We start from the raw sequence: 18,685 nt of genomic DNA on the forward strand, positions 1-18,685 counted from the left end.
ATTTAATAAACATTATCATAACTATATGGATAAGTGAGTGATGATGATGAAGGCAGGAGAGAGGCAGGACCACAGCAGCAGGTCCAGAGACTTTCCTGGGAAAAACTTTGATGATCCAGGGAAAACCTGTGAGGCGATAAGAGGACAAAAATGCATTGCTGGGTCTCAGGAAGATATGTCATCAGATCTTATACTCACATGTTTTTTCATTCATTCATTCATTTATTCATTCAAGCCTCAACAGTCATTCTTTCACTAAGCCTAAAATCACTGAGGTTTCTCTCATCTACAATGACATCTAAATATAGTGGCACTTACAGACAAAATGTTACATTAAGAATCTCCATTCATCCATCCATCCATCCATCCATCTATTTTCTGAACTTCTTAATCCAAACTTTATCCCAGATACCTTCAGGCAAAGTTGGGGTACACCCTGGATGTATTGCCACTTCATCGCAGTCCAAATAGAAAGCATAAATTTAAATATAAGTAAATAAATAAATAAATAAATAAATAAATAAATAAGCAAGCAAAAATACACAAGTGGTTTGAAATGACTGTTTTAATATGTTCAAAGTTACTGATTTTATTGTAGTTTTTCCCTCTGTTTTGTGCACAAAAACTAAAAGCAGGTTTTCCTTGTTATGAATATAACTGTGGTACTTGAAGCTTTAGACAGTCAGTTTTGGTAGTCCAATTAAGCATAGATTTTGTAATGTATAGGGAGGTGAGTATCCAATAAGAAATTTATGGCTGAGAAGATGAAAATGCTCCTCATGCCTCTGTGCCAAAGACGACCAACCACCTTTATTTCACAGAATATAATGGTGAGTGTCATATGAATCACCAGTAATGAGGTTTCAGGGTGGAAACAGCAGCATGTCTGTAGATTATTTCCCCATAATATAAGACAGAAAGACAGACTGCCTGAAATAATGACTCAGTTCAGAGGATTGTTTTGTCAGCTAGAGCTCTTTTCTCCCACTTTGTAGTGTATGTCAAGTGTGACATCCTCTTAGTGGAGAGACAAGAAAATTAAGTGTACCTATTGATGACAGCTTTGTACTCTCTTGGCATTTTCTCAGTCATATTCATGAGGTAGTCACGTGGAACAGTTTTAGGTTAACTGGTGTGCCTTGAGTGGATTTATGGAATCTTGTGCCTTTCTGATGTGTCTGAGACCATCAAATGTGCAGAATTATGGTTCACAGTTCCATACAGTGCACAGCCCTAGTCGACTACTGCTCGAACGCATATAATGACAAGAACCATTCAGTTTAAGAAGCAACAGTCCATCATAAGATTGACACATGAAGGTCAGTTAATACGGAAAATGTGAAGAAATTAGAATGTATCCTAAACGTCAACTACTCAGCAAAAACAACAGAACTTCTTGGGTGAAAAACAGAATGTAAATAACTTGACAAAGATAAGTATGTCAAATTAAGGCTCTTGTCTGCCTCTTATTTTGACAACAGGTGGCTGAATGAACTAATGACATATATATGTATGAAGATGTGACTTCCCTGTTAAGTTTTATACCATTGTGTGTAATTGCAGGAAACTGTTACTGATGACCTTTGAGTGTATCGACAGATTAAAAAGATTACTTATTTATTATTCTTTGGAAACAACAAGAAAGGCTTATAATAACAGATATAAAAATAAAAAATATATACATTCTGCATTTTTTTTTTTCTTTTAATTAAATTTTCGGAATGATACGCCCACTTTCCAGACTACGTAATACTTTATTTTGAAGGGCGTAACCGGAAGTTGTGGTTCTTCAACGGTTAAACTGATTTTCAGACGTGGAGTTAAGACAGAGCCTCACGTATAATATAACAAAACCAATGAAATACTGTATGGACCACAGCCTAGACTTATGGATTCATTGCTCTTTAACACCGAGATACGGAGGTGTATTTTGCTCTGAAATGACGGTATGACATGTTTTGTTTATAGTAAAGACAGCCAAAGCTCGTCCATCGATCGTAGAGAAACTAACGTCATATTAGCCAGAAACGAGACTTGACCTGTCTGGAACAAAAACCACAAAATGAGTGGAAAAATGTCACCGGTTCCCGTCCTACCGCTAGTGATTAACTGTTTTATGTCTGTGCTCGGATGCTTGGCCACTATTAAACTTATCCCTGCTTTTAAAGAGCATTTCATCTCAGCTAAATTGTACGGAATGGACCTAAACAAAACCTCCAAAAAGGAAGTGTAAGTCATTATGTTATTCATCTAATGGTGGTCTGTGATCCTCCAGTCTGGTTCTTGTCATGGTTTTGATAAATGTCAATACGTGTACTTCTCTTTGCCTTTATTTGTTTGTCTTCCTGTTACCCAGTCCAGAGTCCCAGGGGGTCATCAGTGGGACGGTCTTCCTCATCATCCTCTTCTGCTTTATCCCAGTGCCTTTCCTTAGCTGCTTTGTAGGAGATCAGTGCATGGGTTTTCCACATGATGAGGTATTTCACACTGACAATAAACCTCTGTGTTTTTCTTTTAAACCATAAATGTGCCTCTATATCTTTGTTTTTTGTCAGTTTGTACAGCTGATCGGTGCACTCCTGGCCATCTGTTGCATGATCTTCCTTGGCTTTGCGGATGATGTGTTGAACCTGCGGTGGAGACACAAGCTCCTGCTTCCCACCATGGCATCCTTGCCCCTGCTCATGGTCTATTTTACCAACTTTGGCAACACAGTCATTGTGGTGCCCAAACCATTTAGAGCCCTGCTTGGACTGCACTTGGATATGGGTTGGTTGTTTTGTTCTTTGTATCCATACTTTTTTGCATCATTTATACACGTTGCCATCATGTGTTATGGTTAAAAGGGTTACATGTTGTATCAATATTCCAAACTCTCAACAGCAGGAGGAAGCCACATACCAGAATACACTTACTACCAAAACCATTAACAAATTAATGCTATGCATCCACAGACGGTAGCCTATCACTCACTGAATAAAGTATGAAGCTGATTGCTTACACACACATCCACATTATACTCACCAGTGTGAGTATAATGGTGGTTGAAGGGGTCGTTGGCATGGATTGGCAGCCAGCCATGCTTCCGTCAGTTTGCCCCAGGGCAGCTGTGGCTACATATGTAGTTTACCACCACCAGAGTGTGAATGTGTGAGTGAATGAAAAATGGATCTGCTGTATGCGCTTTGAGTATGCATTAATAGAAAAGCAATATATAAATTTAATCCATTATTATTATTATTATTATTATTATTATTATTATTATTATTATTATTATTATCATCAAGTTCTTCAAACAAAAACTCGTAGCTGGTTATTTTGACAGTCAGTTAAAATAACATTGTGTTCTGTCTTAATGTGTTGTGTCAGCCAATAGTTTTCATTATAACTCCAGTAGCTTAGTTCATGTTATACTATGGTTGTTATTAGACAGAAAACAGCCATGGTAAAACTTCATATCACCACTGTTTTCTTTACAGTTGGTACAAATTAGCTAACAAATATAGCATCAATCATAACTTAAAAAAGTAAACTCGCTTGTGTAGAAGAAATGCTGCGATTTCAGCATCAAATTCCATTCTTTTCATTTTGAGCTGTGTCCAGTGGTGATAACAATAACAGTGCTTTTAACTTTTATCAGTGTCACTTTCTTTGACTTTAAAAATTGGGCCTGTTGCGTTAGTTCACAACAACATGAGAGACCAGCAGAGTGACTCCTCCTCCCTAGTGGTCACATAAAACCGTCAAACCATTAATGTGAATATATTCGATTTGTATTTCTACTGTCCAATACATTGTTGTCTTCGGCATAAATTCAGAGCTCTTTATTCAAAACACACTTATCCAAGATATTATAGAAATATGGAACATCCACATCTCAAGAACTTCAATTTTTAGTCATTTATGTAGGTATGACTTGTCACAACATATTGTAAATTATACTTTCGGTCCCACAGAGATGCTCCCACTTACAAATCATATTTATACATCAGGGACTGTGTGGACCATTCCCACAAAAATCATGACTCATATCTCAATTGCAGTATCTGTCAGCATAATTCAGATCATTCAGCTCTGGTTGCACTAGCCCCTGTCCACTAGGGTTCTATGTTTGATTACTTATCTTATACTACATCAACCTGAATCTTAAGTAATGTTCTTTTCTTTTGCAGGTATTCTCTACTATGTTTACATGGGAATGCTTGCTGTATTCTGCACAAATGCAATCAACATCTTAGCTGGAATCAATGGCATCGAGTCTGGCCAAGCCCTGTTTATTTCTGGCTCCATCATTATATTTAACCTCCTGGAGCTCAGTGGTGTGTGGTTGTTTCTTTTCTCTTCATCAATACAGATTATACCATTTTATACAGCAAATGTTGTTTTATATATTTTTTTTTACTTTCTCATGAAGCTTTCAAATTTAATATTCCAAGTTAATAATATAGATTTATATTATTTAGCTGAAGAAATATCAGTTTGTATGTCACAGAAGTCATCCAAACTTGTGCCATGAGAAATAATAGAGGAATTATAGAATCTCTCAGTTGTTAGAACAAAACAAAAATTTTTTTTTACTGAATGTGACACTGTAAGATTTAATCATGTTGATATTTTACACACCTTTTGTAATGCATTTTGTGTATTTTATTTTTCAGGAGATTACCGTGATGACCATGTTTTCTCCCTGTACTTTATGATACCATTCTTCTTCACCACATTAGGACTGTTTTACCACAACTGGTGAGTTAAAAACCTCCGCTGTCAGGACGTTTATTGGAATGTCAGGAAGGAGAAGTGTATAGTTGTCAACATGCTACACTGCTTCCTCACAGGTATCCCTCATCTGTATTTGTGGGAGACACTTTCTGCTACTTTGCTGGGATGACCTTTGCTGTAGTAGGCATCCTGGGACACTTCAGCAAAACTATGCTGCTGTTCTTTATTCCCCAAGTGGTTAACTTTATCTACTCCCTGCCTCAGCTCTTCCATATCATCCCCTGTCCCAGACATCGACTCCCCAGGTAACATGATACTCATATTATTCCTAAAATTTGCTCCTGAACTATTGTCATTCACAGTTTATGCTCATATTGTATCCTTAGTGTTGTTTTGTCTTATTTGTCTCTCTTCTAATGTTGCTGGTGATGAAAGGCTAAACCCAGATACAGGCAAGCTGGGGATGAGCTACTCTAAATTTAAAAGAAAGGACCTCTCTAAGTTAGGTCATCTAATTTTGAAGGTAAATGTCTTAATCTTTTACTCATGTATTTTATTTTGCATATATTTGCTATATTCTTGACTTTAATTTGAGTAAATGTTTTAAATAATCTAGCATTAATAAAAGACATTATTATTATTATTTGAGACTGTTTCTAGGTGGGTAAACATCCACATCCGTCAGATCAGTGGCTGGCTTCTTTATTTTAATGCTTTTTCTTCCTTAACAGGTGGCAGAGTTATTGAAGCTGCTAGAGGTGCGACGGGACCCGAAGGGAGAAGATGAATTTATTGAGTGCAACAACATGACCTTAATAAATTTAGTGCTAAAATTATTTGGTCCCATCCATGAAAGAAATCTCACAGTCATCATGCTCATTATTCAGGTATATTAAAGCATCTGCATCATTCAAATACCTGAGAAAAGTTTTCTCATTTATTATTGTTTACTCTGGTGCTCATTTTTGCATCTTTCCCTCAGGTGATGGGAAGCACTATGGCTTTTGGAATCCGTTATCATCTAGTTCGTCTCTTTTATGATGTCTAGATGACTCTGCAAGAAAAGGAGAGAAAGCTGCCTGAGAAAATATGATGCTATTTGTTATGGAACTATTTTACAGGCTTATGGTTCTTCTGCCTTTTAACAGAGTCCATTGCCTCACTGTTACTTTTCTGCCTCACTCTTAACATGCAGTAAAGACCCAGTGAAAGTTAATTTCACATAAAAAAAGGAATGATTAAGGGTCTAATGCAGTCTTGTTTTGGATCCACCTTCCATCATGGGTATCAGTAATTATAAGCAGAAAGAGGTTATTTTGGAAAATGGTTATTTGTCATCATTTCCAAATGTGTATTTTTGTATTGCAGTCCAATAAACAAAGAAACAGTAGTATGTCAAAACAATGTAGAGTAAGCAAAGTTTTGTTTTGTTTTTTTTTTTTTTTGTGGCAGCAGAGCAAATGCCACAGTCTGACTGCTCCTGAACTGTTACCAAAGATAACAGTGTAAAAATTAGAAGTTCTCTTTAGTGGGTTTTTTTTCACTATGATCCATTGCTTGATTGTCTGTTTAAAATGAATTAACTCACATTACTATCAATCCATACAGCAAGTGGGGAAACTATAATTTTCTCTACCTCGAATAAAGAATAAACGCACACAGAATGTTTATAGTGATTAAAGCAATGAAAAAAGGAGATGGAGAAATGTAGCCACGTAACTGAAGGAATATTAGTAAGATGATTTGAGATTACAGTGTCTGGGTTGTAAAGATTACTTTTGTTATATGGGAGGTGGAAGGACTGTTGACTACAACAGGATGACTTAATTGTGTCTGTGTTGTATTATGGGGCGCAAAGTTGTATTTTTATGACTGACAAACATTTTTGCCCTAAGGGTTCAGTATGCATCAATGTGAAGTCAAATGGCACTGGACTATTTTGTTTATGAACATAATTACACATGAGCAATTGTTTACTGTTAAAAAGGAAAGACTCAGCTTGATAAATAAAATCTCTGAAAAAAAATGCCAGATTGCATTGTTATGATTTAAAACATAAATGAAAAATAAGAGACCGTTGTATACTGTGTTGAATATTTAAAAAAAAAAAAAGACCAACTAGTGTGGGGCACAGCTGTCAATCAATCAAAAAGTAAGAACACATTTGTTCGTTTTTGGACAGATATATATTTACCGTCTTTTTCCTGTACATTCAATATCTTTTTTTGAGGATGTTAAGAGAAGACCCCCTCCAGTATACCCACAAGAGAACATGAATTAGAACATCTGCAGAACTTAGTCCAACAGAGGAAGTGTGTTTCAGCTTCATGACATGCAGTGTTGCTGTTAATCAAACTGTGATTGAAATAAGGTTTGATGCCAAATGACTTGAGGCTTCAGTAATAATGATAAAAATTATAATAATCTGAGAAATTATTCATCAGATTGTCTTTTTAATGTCTTTTCACCAGAAAAGACATCTGATTTCTGGAATTAGAATCAGTATATCTGTTAGATCAAATCAAATATTCTTCTGGTACCAAAATCACTGCCCAGGGATAGATTTTTTTTTTTTTCTTTTTTCTGAATATGAAAAGAAAAGAAGCAAATCCAAGGTGCATGTATAACGACTTTGTCTTGTATGTTGTGACCAAGAGTGATATAGATAAGGTATCCTCCTCAGACCCAGCAATGCATTTTTGTCCTCTCTAGTGGACAAAAGTGTTACAGTTTTACTTACTTTACGTATTTACTGCTGTCCATTGCAAGGACATTCCATTAAAAAATAATATATATATATATATACTTTTTAAATGTGTCTGAAAATACTGTTGCATTATGAAATTTCCAATCAAGACAAATTATATACTGTAGAAAAGCTAAAACTTTCACTTTCTTGGGTCTCAGGAGGATATAATAATTTCTCTTTGATGGTAAAACTTCACATAGGCCTACAGGAAAAAAAAAAAAAAAAAAAAAAAACATCTCTAGTAAAATCCTCCTCTTTGATATTTATATAATTTCATATAATTTTTATACGTTTTTGGCCATTTTTCATTCAAGTGTAACCCCATAATTTACATAGACACGCCAGCGGTGTGACATTCCGGAACACTTCTTCTATTGTTTGTTTCCAGTGGAACATACATGAGCGCTGCACAGCCCGCGTTTCTGTGATTGGCTAAATAACATTTCCATGTTTACATCATTGTAGTGCCTCTAAACAACAAGCCAATACATTTAAGTGTCTTCTGTGAGTATACATTTCTCTCTGTATACCTTGTCATTGTTTAACATGTGAGAATAATCGCGTTAGATAAGTTTTATTTCAACTAGTCAAGGTTTTTATGAGTATTGGTAACATTTCACACCAAACAGCAGCCGGTGTTAGCTAGCACCTGGTGGATGGCAGGTGGCGGTCAAACCTGAGGAACAAGACGGTTGTAGCGTCATTTTGTGAGAACCAGTTCATTTAGCGCAGCTCACAGAGATGCCGCCGAACAAAAGGATTCAGAAAAAAACTCTGAAACTGGACTGTGAATGGGGCTCCTGTCAGGAGACTTTCAGTCAGATGGAGAACTTCTGCAAACACGTCGAGGGTCACCTGAGCACCGTGAACATGGCGGAGGACGTTGAAGACGAGGATGGTGAGAAGTTCAGAGTATTCTATTGTACATTTTCTCCCTGGTAAGGCAGGGTAATATGGAAAAACATTTTAAGAGCATAAAAATATTGTCTGTTTGTAATTACCATCATTTACATAATCACAAATCATTACAAATTTCAAATTTAGATACTGATTGAGTATTGATACTGATTTAGTTCGGAATGAAAGTTAAGTGATTCTGAATTTTCAGAACATGAAAACCACTTGTCAGTAGACTATTTCACAGTTGTAACATAAGAGCCTTCAAAGCAGTTGTTATTGTTATCATTACTGAAGTGTCTTCATCCGACAGTGTAAACCAAATTAACCCTTAAAACACAGAAAATATATACTGTGACATAAAGTTTACAATATGAAAATATAGTGCAAAAACAATAATTGTCATTGTTTTTATTGCTTGTCCAGAGTCTGGAGAACATGTAATAAGTGAAGCACTAACACTAACTGAAGCACACTGGTTTTCAATGAAACTCAAACCTTCTAATCCTGTTTTGTTTTGTGCTAAGGAATGCAAAACTGTCTCTGGAGAGATTGTGGTTTCTGCTCTGCCGATGGTCCTGAGGAGTTGCGACGGCATGTGTTTTTTCACTGTTATCACATTAAACTGAAGCAGCTTGGTCAGCAGGTGCTCAATGCCCAACCAGAAATTGGCTCTTGCTCCATTGGATACCACAACCGGAACATCATCCCTGATATCCCAGACAATTTTATCTGTCTCTGGGAGGATTGTGAGGTAAATGTCACATATATTTATTCAAAATACACCAGTTAGTCAGAAAAGTCCCAGTCAGGTAATCAAATTTTATTGCAGACTAAGGTCCAGGTAAAAAAAAAAAAGCCAAGGCACAGAATAAGCATCACACAAAAATTACAGTAAAGGCAGAAGCACTATGTACATGATTTTAAAAAACTATAAATCACCCTACCAAACTGTATGAATTTTGTTTCTGCCAATAAATGCATGTAGTCCAAAACCATGTGCTTGACGCATGGATAACAATTTCATTTACAGAGACATCAGGCAGGCAAATTAATTTATGCATAAGTTTTCAAAGAACAGCTACTATTTACTCCTGCAGTTACAAACACCATCTAGGTCTTTTCAGTTATAAACTCAGATCACCATAAACTCTTTAAGCTAGTTTTTCTCTTGTTTGACTAATCGTGTGTAGGATTGAGTGGTGTGACTAGTGTTTAAAAACCTGTTAAATTTCAAGTAAAGGTGTGGCACTCATTAAACTTTAACTAATTCAAGTCTTCACTGAACAGATGATTATAAAGATGTTTGAATACATTGCTGGAAACCATTTAATTCACAAAAAACTATTTTTTCAGCAATTTATCAGTTTCATTGGCCTTGATGAATTTATGTATGTAATTGTCATTAATTTCTTTGTATTTGTGTGTGTGTTTTAAGCAATCACCTTATGAAAACCCAGAATGGTTTTATCGCCACGTAGAGATGCATAGCCTGTGTGTAGATATACCAGCAGGCGAGTGTGATTTCCCAATACGTTGTGGATGGAAAGGTAGTGTATTTTTTCTTAAAACTTGATTGTTTTGAAATGAGAGCAATATTCTTAAAATTACACAATGGAATTATTGCGCTATCTGTTACACTTTCTCCAGATTGTGAAGCTACCGCTAAAGGACGTCCTAAGCTGAGGGAACACCTGCGCAGCCACACCCAAGAAAAAGTAGTGGCATGTCCAGGCTGTGGCGGCATGTACGCTAGCAACACTAAGTTATTTGACCACATCATAAGACAAAGTGCCATGGAAGGTAACGATGAAGATTGATGGAACTGAAAGCAATACGTTTATTAAAATTATTACACCAGTAATTATTTTGACATTTTCTCTGTATGGTGTTGTGCTGCAGGTCAGAGATTCCAGTGTTCACATTGTTCCAAACGTTTTGCAACAGAAAGACTACTGAGAGACCACATGAGGACCCATGGTCGGTACCTTCTTCACCATGATTTTACCAGTGATTGAGGTCAATTTCACACAGGCTTTGAAAGTTTGAAACCAAAGTTGGGATCCTGGATCAGATCAAAGATTCACAATAGGTTGAAACCTCTTGTTATTTCTGCAGTGTAAACTGTAGGATACATTCAGGGGAGGCTGACTCAAACTTTTTTCATGCAGCTCAACCTGTTAAGTTTCCAGTGGCTGGTTTTAGACTGAAATGTTGTATAGTATATGTTTTTCCTCAGTATTTATGACATAGCTCACTTGTCACGAAGAAGCACAATGTTATTTTCAGCCATTGTCCTGGTGAAATGCTGCTGTACTTAGTGTTTTCTTTCCTTTGGGATAATGCCAACTTTTCTGAACAGCAAGTTAACTCACTATTACTGTCCTCGATCTAATTTTAAGACACTATAAATTATATCCAGTTACAAAAAGCCAAAAGATACTTTCAGTCTCGTCTTGTTGCACTGGAGTGAACTGGCAAAGATGAAGCTTCACCCCATCTTGTTGTGAATCTTTGGTCTGACCTAGATTTTAATTGACCACAAGTCTGTTAGTTGTTTTGTCCCAATTAATTAAGTCCTACATGGTTTCAAGGATTAAAAAGACTTTTATTCCAGTTGATCATGTGTTGGAGTGTGGTGTCCACGTCAGTGTTGACTATTAACGGCTCTATAATATTTTAGATGTCTGAAGCTAATTTCTGGTCTTTCTCTTTGTTCATACAGTGAGTCATTACAAATGCCCACTGTGTGACATGACTTGTCCATCACCATCCTCACTGCGTAACCATATTAAATTCCGCCACAGTAATGAGAAGCCATACAGCTGTGAATACTGCGAATACAGGTATCACAACCTCTGAAGTTACACCCGGTGCATATCGGCATTTACACCCTTCTTGAGAAATACTTTGGTTGACTTCACACTAATGTATTGATTTTTGCATTTATAGCTGTAAGAATCTGATTGACTTGCGTAAACACCTGGACACACACAGCAGTGAACCAGCATTCCACTGTGACTTTCCTGGCTGTGGCTTCACCTCACGTACGCTTTGCACCATGAAGATTCACCACAAAAGAGAACATGAGGTGAATGAGCATACAGAATTTTGATATACTTTAAATTCTGGCAGGTCATTTTCATGTCTAACATTGTTGTCTCTGCTATTTGTGATTAGGGGGATTTTGTTGCCCGGTACAAATGCCATGTGTGTGGACAGTGCTTCACCAGGGGGAACAATCTAACTGTTCATCTGCACAAAAAGCACCAGTTCAAATGGCCTTCTGGGCACCCCAGGTTCAGGTAAGACTTGCGTCAGTGCAAAAAAAAAAGTCAGCTAAGGTGAATTTGACCTTTTTGAAATAGCACCGATTGACTCTCTCTTTCAGGTACAAGGAACATGAGGACGGGTTTATGCGGCTGCAGCTGATTCGTTATGAGAGTGTAGAACTTACAGAACAGCTGATGAGGGAAAAACAAAATGGACAGTCAGTGGAGGAGGAGGGCAGTGGCCAGGAGATGTGTGAGGCATCATCAGTCCCTACAGAGATGCAGGTTGAACTGAGGGGAGTGCTGCTAGAGGAGCAGAGGACTGAGGAAGTGGTCAGCAGCACAGAGCAGGGCGCTCAGGAACAGGACATGCTGTATGTTTTCACCGGAGATTTGCCGCCAGCAGGGGAGGACACTGTAATGTTGCAGCTCCAGGACTCTGCTCAGGAGCAAGGAATTCCAGTGGTTTGACTTCCAGACCTGAGTGAACACACTGTACACAAATGAACATTTTGTACCATTTCCTGAAGACATAATTAACATATCATGTGAAGGATCATCACAAAAATGTTGCACTGATTTTAAGAAGAAATCTAATAAAAGTCTAAATAACAGAAATGATGCATCATAATTATAAGCCTGTAATAGGTGACAAACCTGTACCTCATGATTACTTTCTGTTCATTGTATCTTGTGTTGCAACATCATCAAACATGCATACTAAAGCTGAATTTCCTAGTTCCACCAAAAAAAAGGTCATTAGCCACATCTGTAATAGCCCACTGGTAAACTGTTCACAAAAGTCAACTCAATACACATTATCTAGGGTAATAATATCTATTGAGGTAAGTTTTGGGGCTTGGGGAGTGTGCATTTATGATGCATAAACATATACAGATAAACTTTATTAATCCCCAGTGGGAAATCAAGTGTCCATCAGTTCAACAAAAGAAAATAAAGTTAAAAAAAAAAAATACAACAGGTAATGTAGTAAACTGCTACTTCAGTAAACTTTATGTTATTTCAAAATTTACATTAATATAGTTTATTTATACATTTTTTGTAGCTCTGTCAGGTGATTTTGATGTTGCACTTTATTTCTCTTGCTGACTTCAAGCATGTTTTAAGATGGAATATGGATAGTTTCTCATATGTTCTATTATACAAGCTTCTACATTGTGTCCTCATTCTCTACCAGTTCAATGTCACCACCTGCTGGGGGGAGTTATGTACTGCAGCTATTGGGTTAACTTGTTTATCAAAAATATCAGCTCAGCTTTCAGTAGAAAAATGAGTATAAGCAGGTCTGTAAACTAAAGGAGAACTAAAATGTTTCTGTACTAATGGTGACTCAAAGTTATGTGCTTATGTATCTCCTCAAATAGTACAATGTGGGCATGGTCACATTTGGGTGTGTTTTAGGAGTGTGAAGGTGTGATGACTCACAGCACTTAATCTACTTAGTGAATCTTATCTTAAATTGATTAAAGTTAGTAGTACTAGCTCAATGGTAAATGCACTTCCTGATATAAATAGGGTAAACACAGGATACATTTTTCAGTTCTGCCTCCCAAATCCAAAACCATTGATCATTTGTTTATTGGCAACTATTTAGACTAGAATGAGACACTCATTACAAGAGACTGATCTTTTATGCTTTTGCCTTTAAAGTCTTAAACACTCATGTTTAGCTGAATTTAGTTGTGATAAACCTGCAGAAAGCTGTGTGTTCTCTCAGTGTGAACTGGAGTACATGTTGGCATTAACTTTGTGCAGAAGATTAAGCAGCACACAGAGCTTAGCGTAAGTGTAACGGCACTCTGCTTTCCCATTCTGAACTCAGCACTACTGGGACGTCTTCTGATGGCTTTATGTGTGCTTACTCTGCTGGCTGATGATATAAAGGATTTTTGTGGACAGCAATATGACTTAGACTCATAGATCCATATGTAGTCTGCTCTACAGAAACTGATTACATCAGGACATGGGAAATCTAACTTTCTATCTGCTGCTGCTGTTTGTTTCCTCACAAAGAGTGATTTGTCAGCTGACTGAATGGATTGGAGGGGTGGAAGGTAGTGGTAAGACATCTTATGATGCAAGTATTGTCTTTGACATCATTATGGCTCCAATAGTTGCTTTATGTGTAGAAGTATTAACTTGGTTTTGGTGTTTGATCTTGCAGGCAGAGCCATTGTTAATTTATTGTCAGAAGCATAAAAGTATTAATGACTTTAACTGCAGGTGACCCAGACTGGAGTTCCCAGCCAGACATTGTAGACAACACATACTGGTCTGGGACGGCGCCTCTTTGTGTAGGAGGCTGTAACGCACAGCACAAGGAACTGAGGAGGGATCGCTGTGGAGACTCAAGCTGCTGCTGGCTTGGCTACAAGTCTCTGTGTAGAGGTCAGACTACCACAAATCAACAACTGACACTCTGTAGAGCTGCAATAATTAATCAGTTAATTAACTAATCACTTATCAGTCTCAATATTAATCAACCACTACTTTGATAACAGATTAAGCAGCTTGAGTAACTTTGAGAAAAAGTCCAGTTTCTATGATTCCAGCAAAACTGTAATATTTTTAGTTTCTCCACTTCCTGCTTTTTTTTTTTCTTTTTTTTTTTCTTTCTTTTTTTAAAAAAAATAATTTTCAGACAGTTTATTCACAAAACAACTCATCACCAGTTCCAGCTCTGCCTTTGTGTCTGTAACCATTAAAGATCTAGAACTAGTTTTGGCGACTTCCAAATTAAATTTTCTCTGCATTTAACGTTTCCTATAGGATCTATCATTATTATTATTATATTATCCTGGATTTAGAGGTTTTCAGTGAAAACAGGTATTTTCCTATATTTCTTTTCCTAATCACGTAGATTTTCCAAAAAGCTCAGAGTAAATTCAATGGTTATTATGTAAAAACAGAAAAAACTGTGGAAAAAGTGACTTTTGCAGCATAACATATTAATAACTGAACATAAAAACAAGTGTCTGCAACCACCGTCATTTGTCAGTCTAATGTGGTTTTATTTGGTGAATCAGTGCTGTAGAAGATGACGATGGTTCTATGTTCAGTACAGAGCCTCTCAACATCCAAATTTGTCAAATCTGATACTGCTGAAAATCTGAGAAACTGCATTCTACCTGAATTATTTACATGTATTTATAGGATTATTGATTCAGAACTTATTAAGCAGATTAGATCCATAGATGCTTATTTTTTGCCAGTAGCTGTTTAGGCCTTTGAGGGTTAACAGAGCTTCATTTCTTTCCATTGTGTTGCAGTGAACTGTGGGAGGCCAGATGTGGACTTTAACGGTGCTGTGTTTGGTAATGACTGGTGGGTGGGCTCTGTGGTCAGGTACACCTGTCGCTCTGGCTTCATGCTGGTGGGAAGCCCTACTAGAACCTGCCAACCTAACGGCCGCTGGACCCCAAAACCCATCTGCCTCCGTGAGTTTGGATCCTTTTACCTCTTCATATGGGGAACGCATTGTCTTTACATCACATTACATTGTGTATACGTCTTTAAAACTTTATTATTTTATTACTGTGTTTAGGAATGTGCCAAAAAGGACGCATTGAAATCAGTGAAAGGGAGCTGAATGGGACCTGCTCGGCCACCTGCACCTACAAGAGCTACTATGGACCTCCTAAACAAGGGTGCACTAGGATAAACAACTGTAAGAAGAAGGAGACTGGCTGGAAACGTTTCTTTTCACAGTGTATCCCTTGTATTTGCGACTGTTCCTTATCATGTGGTGAGTAGCTTTCCCGCCACAGATATGATCAATAGTATAATGTAAGTTTAATGCAGTGTTGTCTCTGAGAAAATGCACTTGGATAGGGTTATTAATGAAGCTTAAACTTGTTTGTTTTTCATATCCATACTGTTAATTCAATTCCTTTTTTTTTTTTTTTTTTCCTATTTTCAGTATCTGCAGGATAAAACATGGAGAAACGAACCAAACAGTGAGACCTGCACCGAGCTATACCACTTTTCAACAAATTAATGTTGATGTTTGTAGAATTAATGTAGTGTTTCTTGTGCAATGAGGCCAATATTATTGTCTTGGTTTCAGTTGATAGGATTCCATACTGCAATTAGAAAACTTCAGTGCCTCAGCAGAACCAGAATGTTTAGTCAATCTCAGTGGGTAGTGAGTGGCAAAAGGATGAGGAAGAAAATGGGGATTTTTGATTTAGATAAAAGTGTCTGAGAAGCTTTATAATTATCTGAAACTTACATAACTGTGGTATGGTCTGTTTTTAGTAAAATACTCACTTTGAGTTAGAAAGTTTATCATAAATGGGTAATTGGTTGTTCAGCCTCTACTCTGTGTTCATCTCATTTAAGGTAATCCAACAAGGAAACATCTAACACTGTTTATGTTTAAGGAAATCAGAAAAGGAGAGAGGGAAGTAAAACCACAGATTAGTGTCTCTGCCTCATCACTCTTCCGCTCAGTCCATCTGTCCTGGAAGAAGCTGAAACCTTAATCTTGTTAGCTAGGGAGGAGTTTTGGCCACGAAACTCAGGGGTCATAGAAGACTGTTGTAGACCGTATAAACAGATTCCTTTCATAGATTGTGCATTCTGTGTGTGTTTATTGTTTGTAAGTGTGGGGAAAAAATTGGACAAATATCTATTTTTGCTGTAAAATCTTTTATTTTTGTATAGGAGAAATACGTGTGAATGTGAAAAGATGTGATGTGCAAAGAAAATAAAAACATTTTCTCCATTTCTTGATTAAAGTCCAACAGTCAATGACAATGACAGGCATGCAATTTGTCAGTCTGCTTCATTAAGAAATCTGTTTAATTATTGAAAACAGTGTCTATGGATTTCTATATAGCTTCAAATCTCTCCCTAACGTGGAAATTTAAGTTTATGGAAATTTAAATTTGTGGAAATTTAAACTGTTTTTACTGTTGTGTTTTAAGTTTTTTTTATTTAAGTTTGTGGATACTGCTGGAACCTGTAAATTTCCTTCTGGAATGAATAAATTATCTATCTATCTATCTATCTATCTATCTATCTATCTATCTATCTATCTATCTATCTATCTATCTATCTATCTATCTATCTATCTATCTATCTATCTATCTATCTATCTATCTATCTATCTATCTATCTATCTATCTATCTATCTATCTATCTATCTATCTATCTATCTATCTATCTATCTATCTATCTATCTATCTATCTATCTATCTATCTATCTATCTATCTATCTATCTATCTATCTATCTAATCTCCTTATGTTATTATTCTTCCAGATGTCTGATACTTTTATACATATATTTTAATTAGTGCTTTCTAAATAATGGGCAAATTATTTTAAACTTGCATTAATATATAAAATACGAGTGAATCGAAAGCACAAATTCAGTTTAAAAACTTCCCATGTGCTTTTAACAGATGATATTGCATCTCAAAGCCACTAGATGTTGCTCTTATATTTATCCTAACACAGCAGGTCATAACATTTAGCACTGCTTTACACATCAAAAGATCTGTAATCCAGAGAGGGTCTTCATCTGACCGCTTTTCACATCCAACTACTAAAAATGCAACTAATCACTTCTGGGACGAGGAGCTGAACCTAAGGACGATGTGTTCATATGCTTGAGGTTTGTAACATCCAAGTCCTGTGGAAAGGCATAAAAAAAATGTTTTGATTCCCTGATGAGTTAATGCAGAGGAATTTAATCAGATGGAATTATATTTACAGCTATTATAAGATCACTGTACAAGTTAAATATGTCCAGTTCAACTGCTAAAATCACACACAAAAAAACTTATGATTGAGTTTTAATCATTTATAATGTTTGAATAATTACATTAAGCATTTCCTGAGGCACAAAGTGTACAGTCAGCTAATCTCCCCCCTCATTATGGCTCATTAAGCTTACCATAGATATGTTGTATTATCACTCTGGGGAGGGAAGATACTCACCTACATCCAGCCTGTTGTACTCTCCAGAGCGTTCAGACAGAATCTCCCAGTACCTGTTCTTGTGTTTATCTGACGCTATTCCATTCACACTCTCCAGAAACGGGCCAAAGTCTGGATCCTCCTCCACTGTGAACCTGCAAATGTACAGAGCTGAGCCACATGCTTGAGCCTTGAAACTACTCATTAAGCTTCACCCAGTGTTTTTCAACCTAGGGGTCGGGACCCCATGTGGGGTCGCCTGAAATTTCTGGTAATTGATAAAAATAAAAAACTTACTAATAAAAAATATATGGTGAGTTGACAGAGACAATCCTAATACATAAAAGACATGATGAACTCTGAAGCTGAAACTGAAGCACTGTGGTACTGTTTATCTTTCAAATGTTCATTTTGGTCGGTTGCAGATGCTGCAGCTCTTTCATAATTCATAGTTTGAGTTATTGTTTGTTCAGTATTAATTGTCAGCCTTGTAAATCCAAGCTGGACTGTACATATCCTGACCAAGGAAAATAAAATTCTCACTTTGTGCAGTAATCTACACCTGGCTTTTCTGCCTCCGTCCATAATAATATACATTATATAGACTAAATGTTGTCTAAAATTAACATTTATTTGCAACATAGTATAGCAAACTATTACATGATCAAAAACAAATTAATTTTATAAAAAAAAAAAAAAAAAAAAAAAAAAATCTCCGTGTTGAATGTCTGGGGTCGCCAGAAATTTGTGATGTTAAAATGGGGTCACAAGCCAAAAAAGGTTGGGAACCACTGTCTTAACCCATAAAGACCCAGTGGTACTTTTGTGTCAGTTCCCAAATGAACATTTCTCTGTATTCATCTTTTCTTGAGTCATTTATCACCATTTATCATAATATTATCCCTTCTTCCCATATGTCAAATCATGGAGATGTTCATGAAAGCTCAGATTAAAGTTGAGGGTTATTATATCAGAAACAGAGAAAACTGAAGAAAAAATGACTTTTTTAGCAATTATATCACTAAGTGAGCATAAATACAAACGTTTCCATCCACTGTCATAAATCAAGCTCCATGGGTTTACTGGTGAATCAGTGTTGTAGAA

General features: G+C 36.6%; 3 protein-coding genes across 4 annotated transcripts; all 3 read left to right on the top strand.

The window, feature by feature from the left end:
- The first annotated feature begins 1,775 nt into the window (after nucleotides 1-1,775).
- Nucleotides 1,776-6,745, top strand: dpagt1 (dolichyl-phosphate (UDP-N-acetylglucosamine) N-acetylglucosaminephosphotransferase 1 (GlcNAc-1-P transferase)). Its single transcript, XM_030154020.1, has 9 exons — nucleotides 1,776-2,229; nucleotides 2,357-2,477; nucleotides 2,556-2,769; nucleotides 4,173-4,319; nucleotides 4,659-4,743; nucleotides 4,836-5,024; nucleotides 5,155-5,242; nucleotides 5,451-5,606; nucleotides 5,702-6,745. Exons 1-9 carry the CDS (start codon nucleotides 2,063-2,065, stop codon nucleotides 5,765-5,767), a joined length of 1,233 nt encoding a protein of 410 aa, XP_030009880.1. The 5' UTR covers nucleotides 1,776-2,062; the 3' UTR covers nucleotides 5,768-6,745.
- A 1,139-nt stretch (nucleotides 6,746-7,884) lies between these two features.
- hinfp (histone H4 transcription factor) lies at nucleotides 7,885-12,385 on the top strand. The gene is made up of 9 exons (XM_030154019.1): nucleotides 7,885-8,366; nucleotides 8,893-9,119; nucleotides 9,804-9,915; nucleotides 10,016-10,168; nucleotides 10,268-10,345; nucleotides 11,091-11,211; nucleotides 11,318-11,456; nucleotides 11,546-11,670; nucleotides 11,757-12,385. The coding sequence occupies exons 1-9, from the start codon at nucleotides 8,210-8,212 to the stop codon at nucleotides 12,106-12,108; spliced, it is 1,464 nt and encodes a 487-aa protein (XP_030009879.1). The 5' UTR covers nucleotides 7,885-8,209; the 3' UTR covers nucleotides 12,109-12,385.
- Nucleotides 12,386-13,288: 903 nt separating this feature from the next.
- LOC115432919 (CUB and sushi domain-containing protein 1) lies at nucleotides 13,289-16,392 on the top strand. Of its 2 annotated transcripts, none has more exons than XM_030154022.1 (5): nucleotides 13,289-13,712; nucleotides 13,882-14,046; nucleotides 14,928-15,095; nucleotides 15,203-15,403; nucleotides 15,578-16,392. In XM_030154022.1, the coding sequence occupies exons 1-5, from the start codon at nucleotides 13,622-13,624 to the stop codon at nucleotides 15,589-15,591; spliced, it is 639 nt and encodes a 212-aa protein (XP_030009882.1). In that variant the 5' UTR covers nucleotides 13,289-13,621; the 3' UTR covers nucleotides 15,592-16,392. The 2 variants fall into 2 exon arrangements, with proteins under 2 accessions (XP_030009882.1, XP_030009881.1); XM_030154021.1 differs by having other exon boundaries at nucleotides 13,295-13,718.
- Nucleotides 16,393-18,685: the final 2,293 nt, after the last annotated feature.

The sequence above is a fragment of the Sphaeramia orbicularis genome, chromosome 14, assembly GCF_902148855.1.
Source record: "Sphaeramia orbicularis chromosome 14, fSphaOr1.1, whole genome shotgun sequence".
NCBI classification, from domain to species: domain Eukaryota; kingdom Metazoa; phylum Chordata; class Actinopteri; order Kurtiformes; family Apogonidae; genus Sphaeramia; species Sphaeramia orbicularis.

What these genes read in the sequence shown, in the direction of transcription:
- hinfp (XM_030154019.1), top strand. Translation starts at nt 8,210, where the DNA reads ATGCCGCCGAACAAAAGGATTCAGAAAAAAACTCTGAAACTGGACTGT. An exon ending in GTCTCTGGGAGGATTGTGAG is followed by an intron (nt 9,120 to 9,803) that starts GTAAATGTCACA and finishes GTGTGTTTTAAG; the next exon opens with CAATCACCTTATGAAAACCC. An exon ending in AAGACAAAGTGCCATGGAAG is followed by an intron (nt 10,169 to 10,267) that starts GTAACGATGAAG and finishes GTTGTGCTGCAG; the next exon opens with GTCAGAGATTCCAGTGTTCA.
- LOC115432919 (XM_030154021.1), top strand. Translation starts at nt 13,622, where the DNA reads ATGGGAAATCTAACTTTCTATCTGCTGCTGCTGTTTGTTTCCTCACAA. An exon ending in TGGAGGGGTGGAAGGTAGTG is followed by an intron (nt 13,719 to 13,881) that starts GTAAGACATCTT and finishes CTTTAACTGCAG; the next exon opens with GTGACCCAGACTGGAGTTCC. An exon ending in CCCAAAACCCATCTGCCTCC is followed by an intron (nt 15,096 to 15,202) that starts GTGAGTTTGGAT and finishes TACTGTGTTTAG; the next exon opens with GAATGTGCCAAAAAGGACGC.
- dpagt1 (XM_030154020.1), top strand. Translation starts at nt 2,063, where the DNA reads ATGAGTGGAAAAATGTCACCGGTTCCCGTCCTACCGCTAGTGATTAAC. An exon ending in TGGACTGCACTTGGATATGG is followed by an intron (nt 2,770 to 4,172) that starts GTTGGTTGTTTT and finishes TTTCTTTTGCAG; the next exon opens with GTATTCTCTACTATGTTTAC. An exon ending in TAGGTCATCTAATTTTGAAG is followed by an intron (nt 5,243 to 5,450) that starts GTAAATGTCTTA and finishes CTTCCTTAACAG; the next exon opens with GTGGCAGAGTTATTGAAGCT.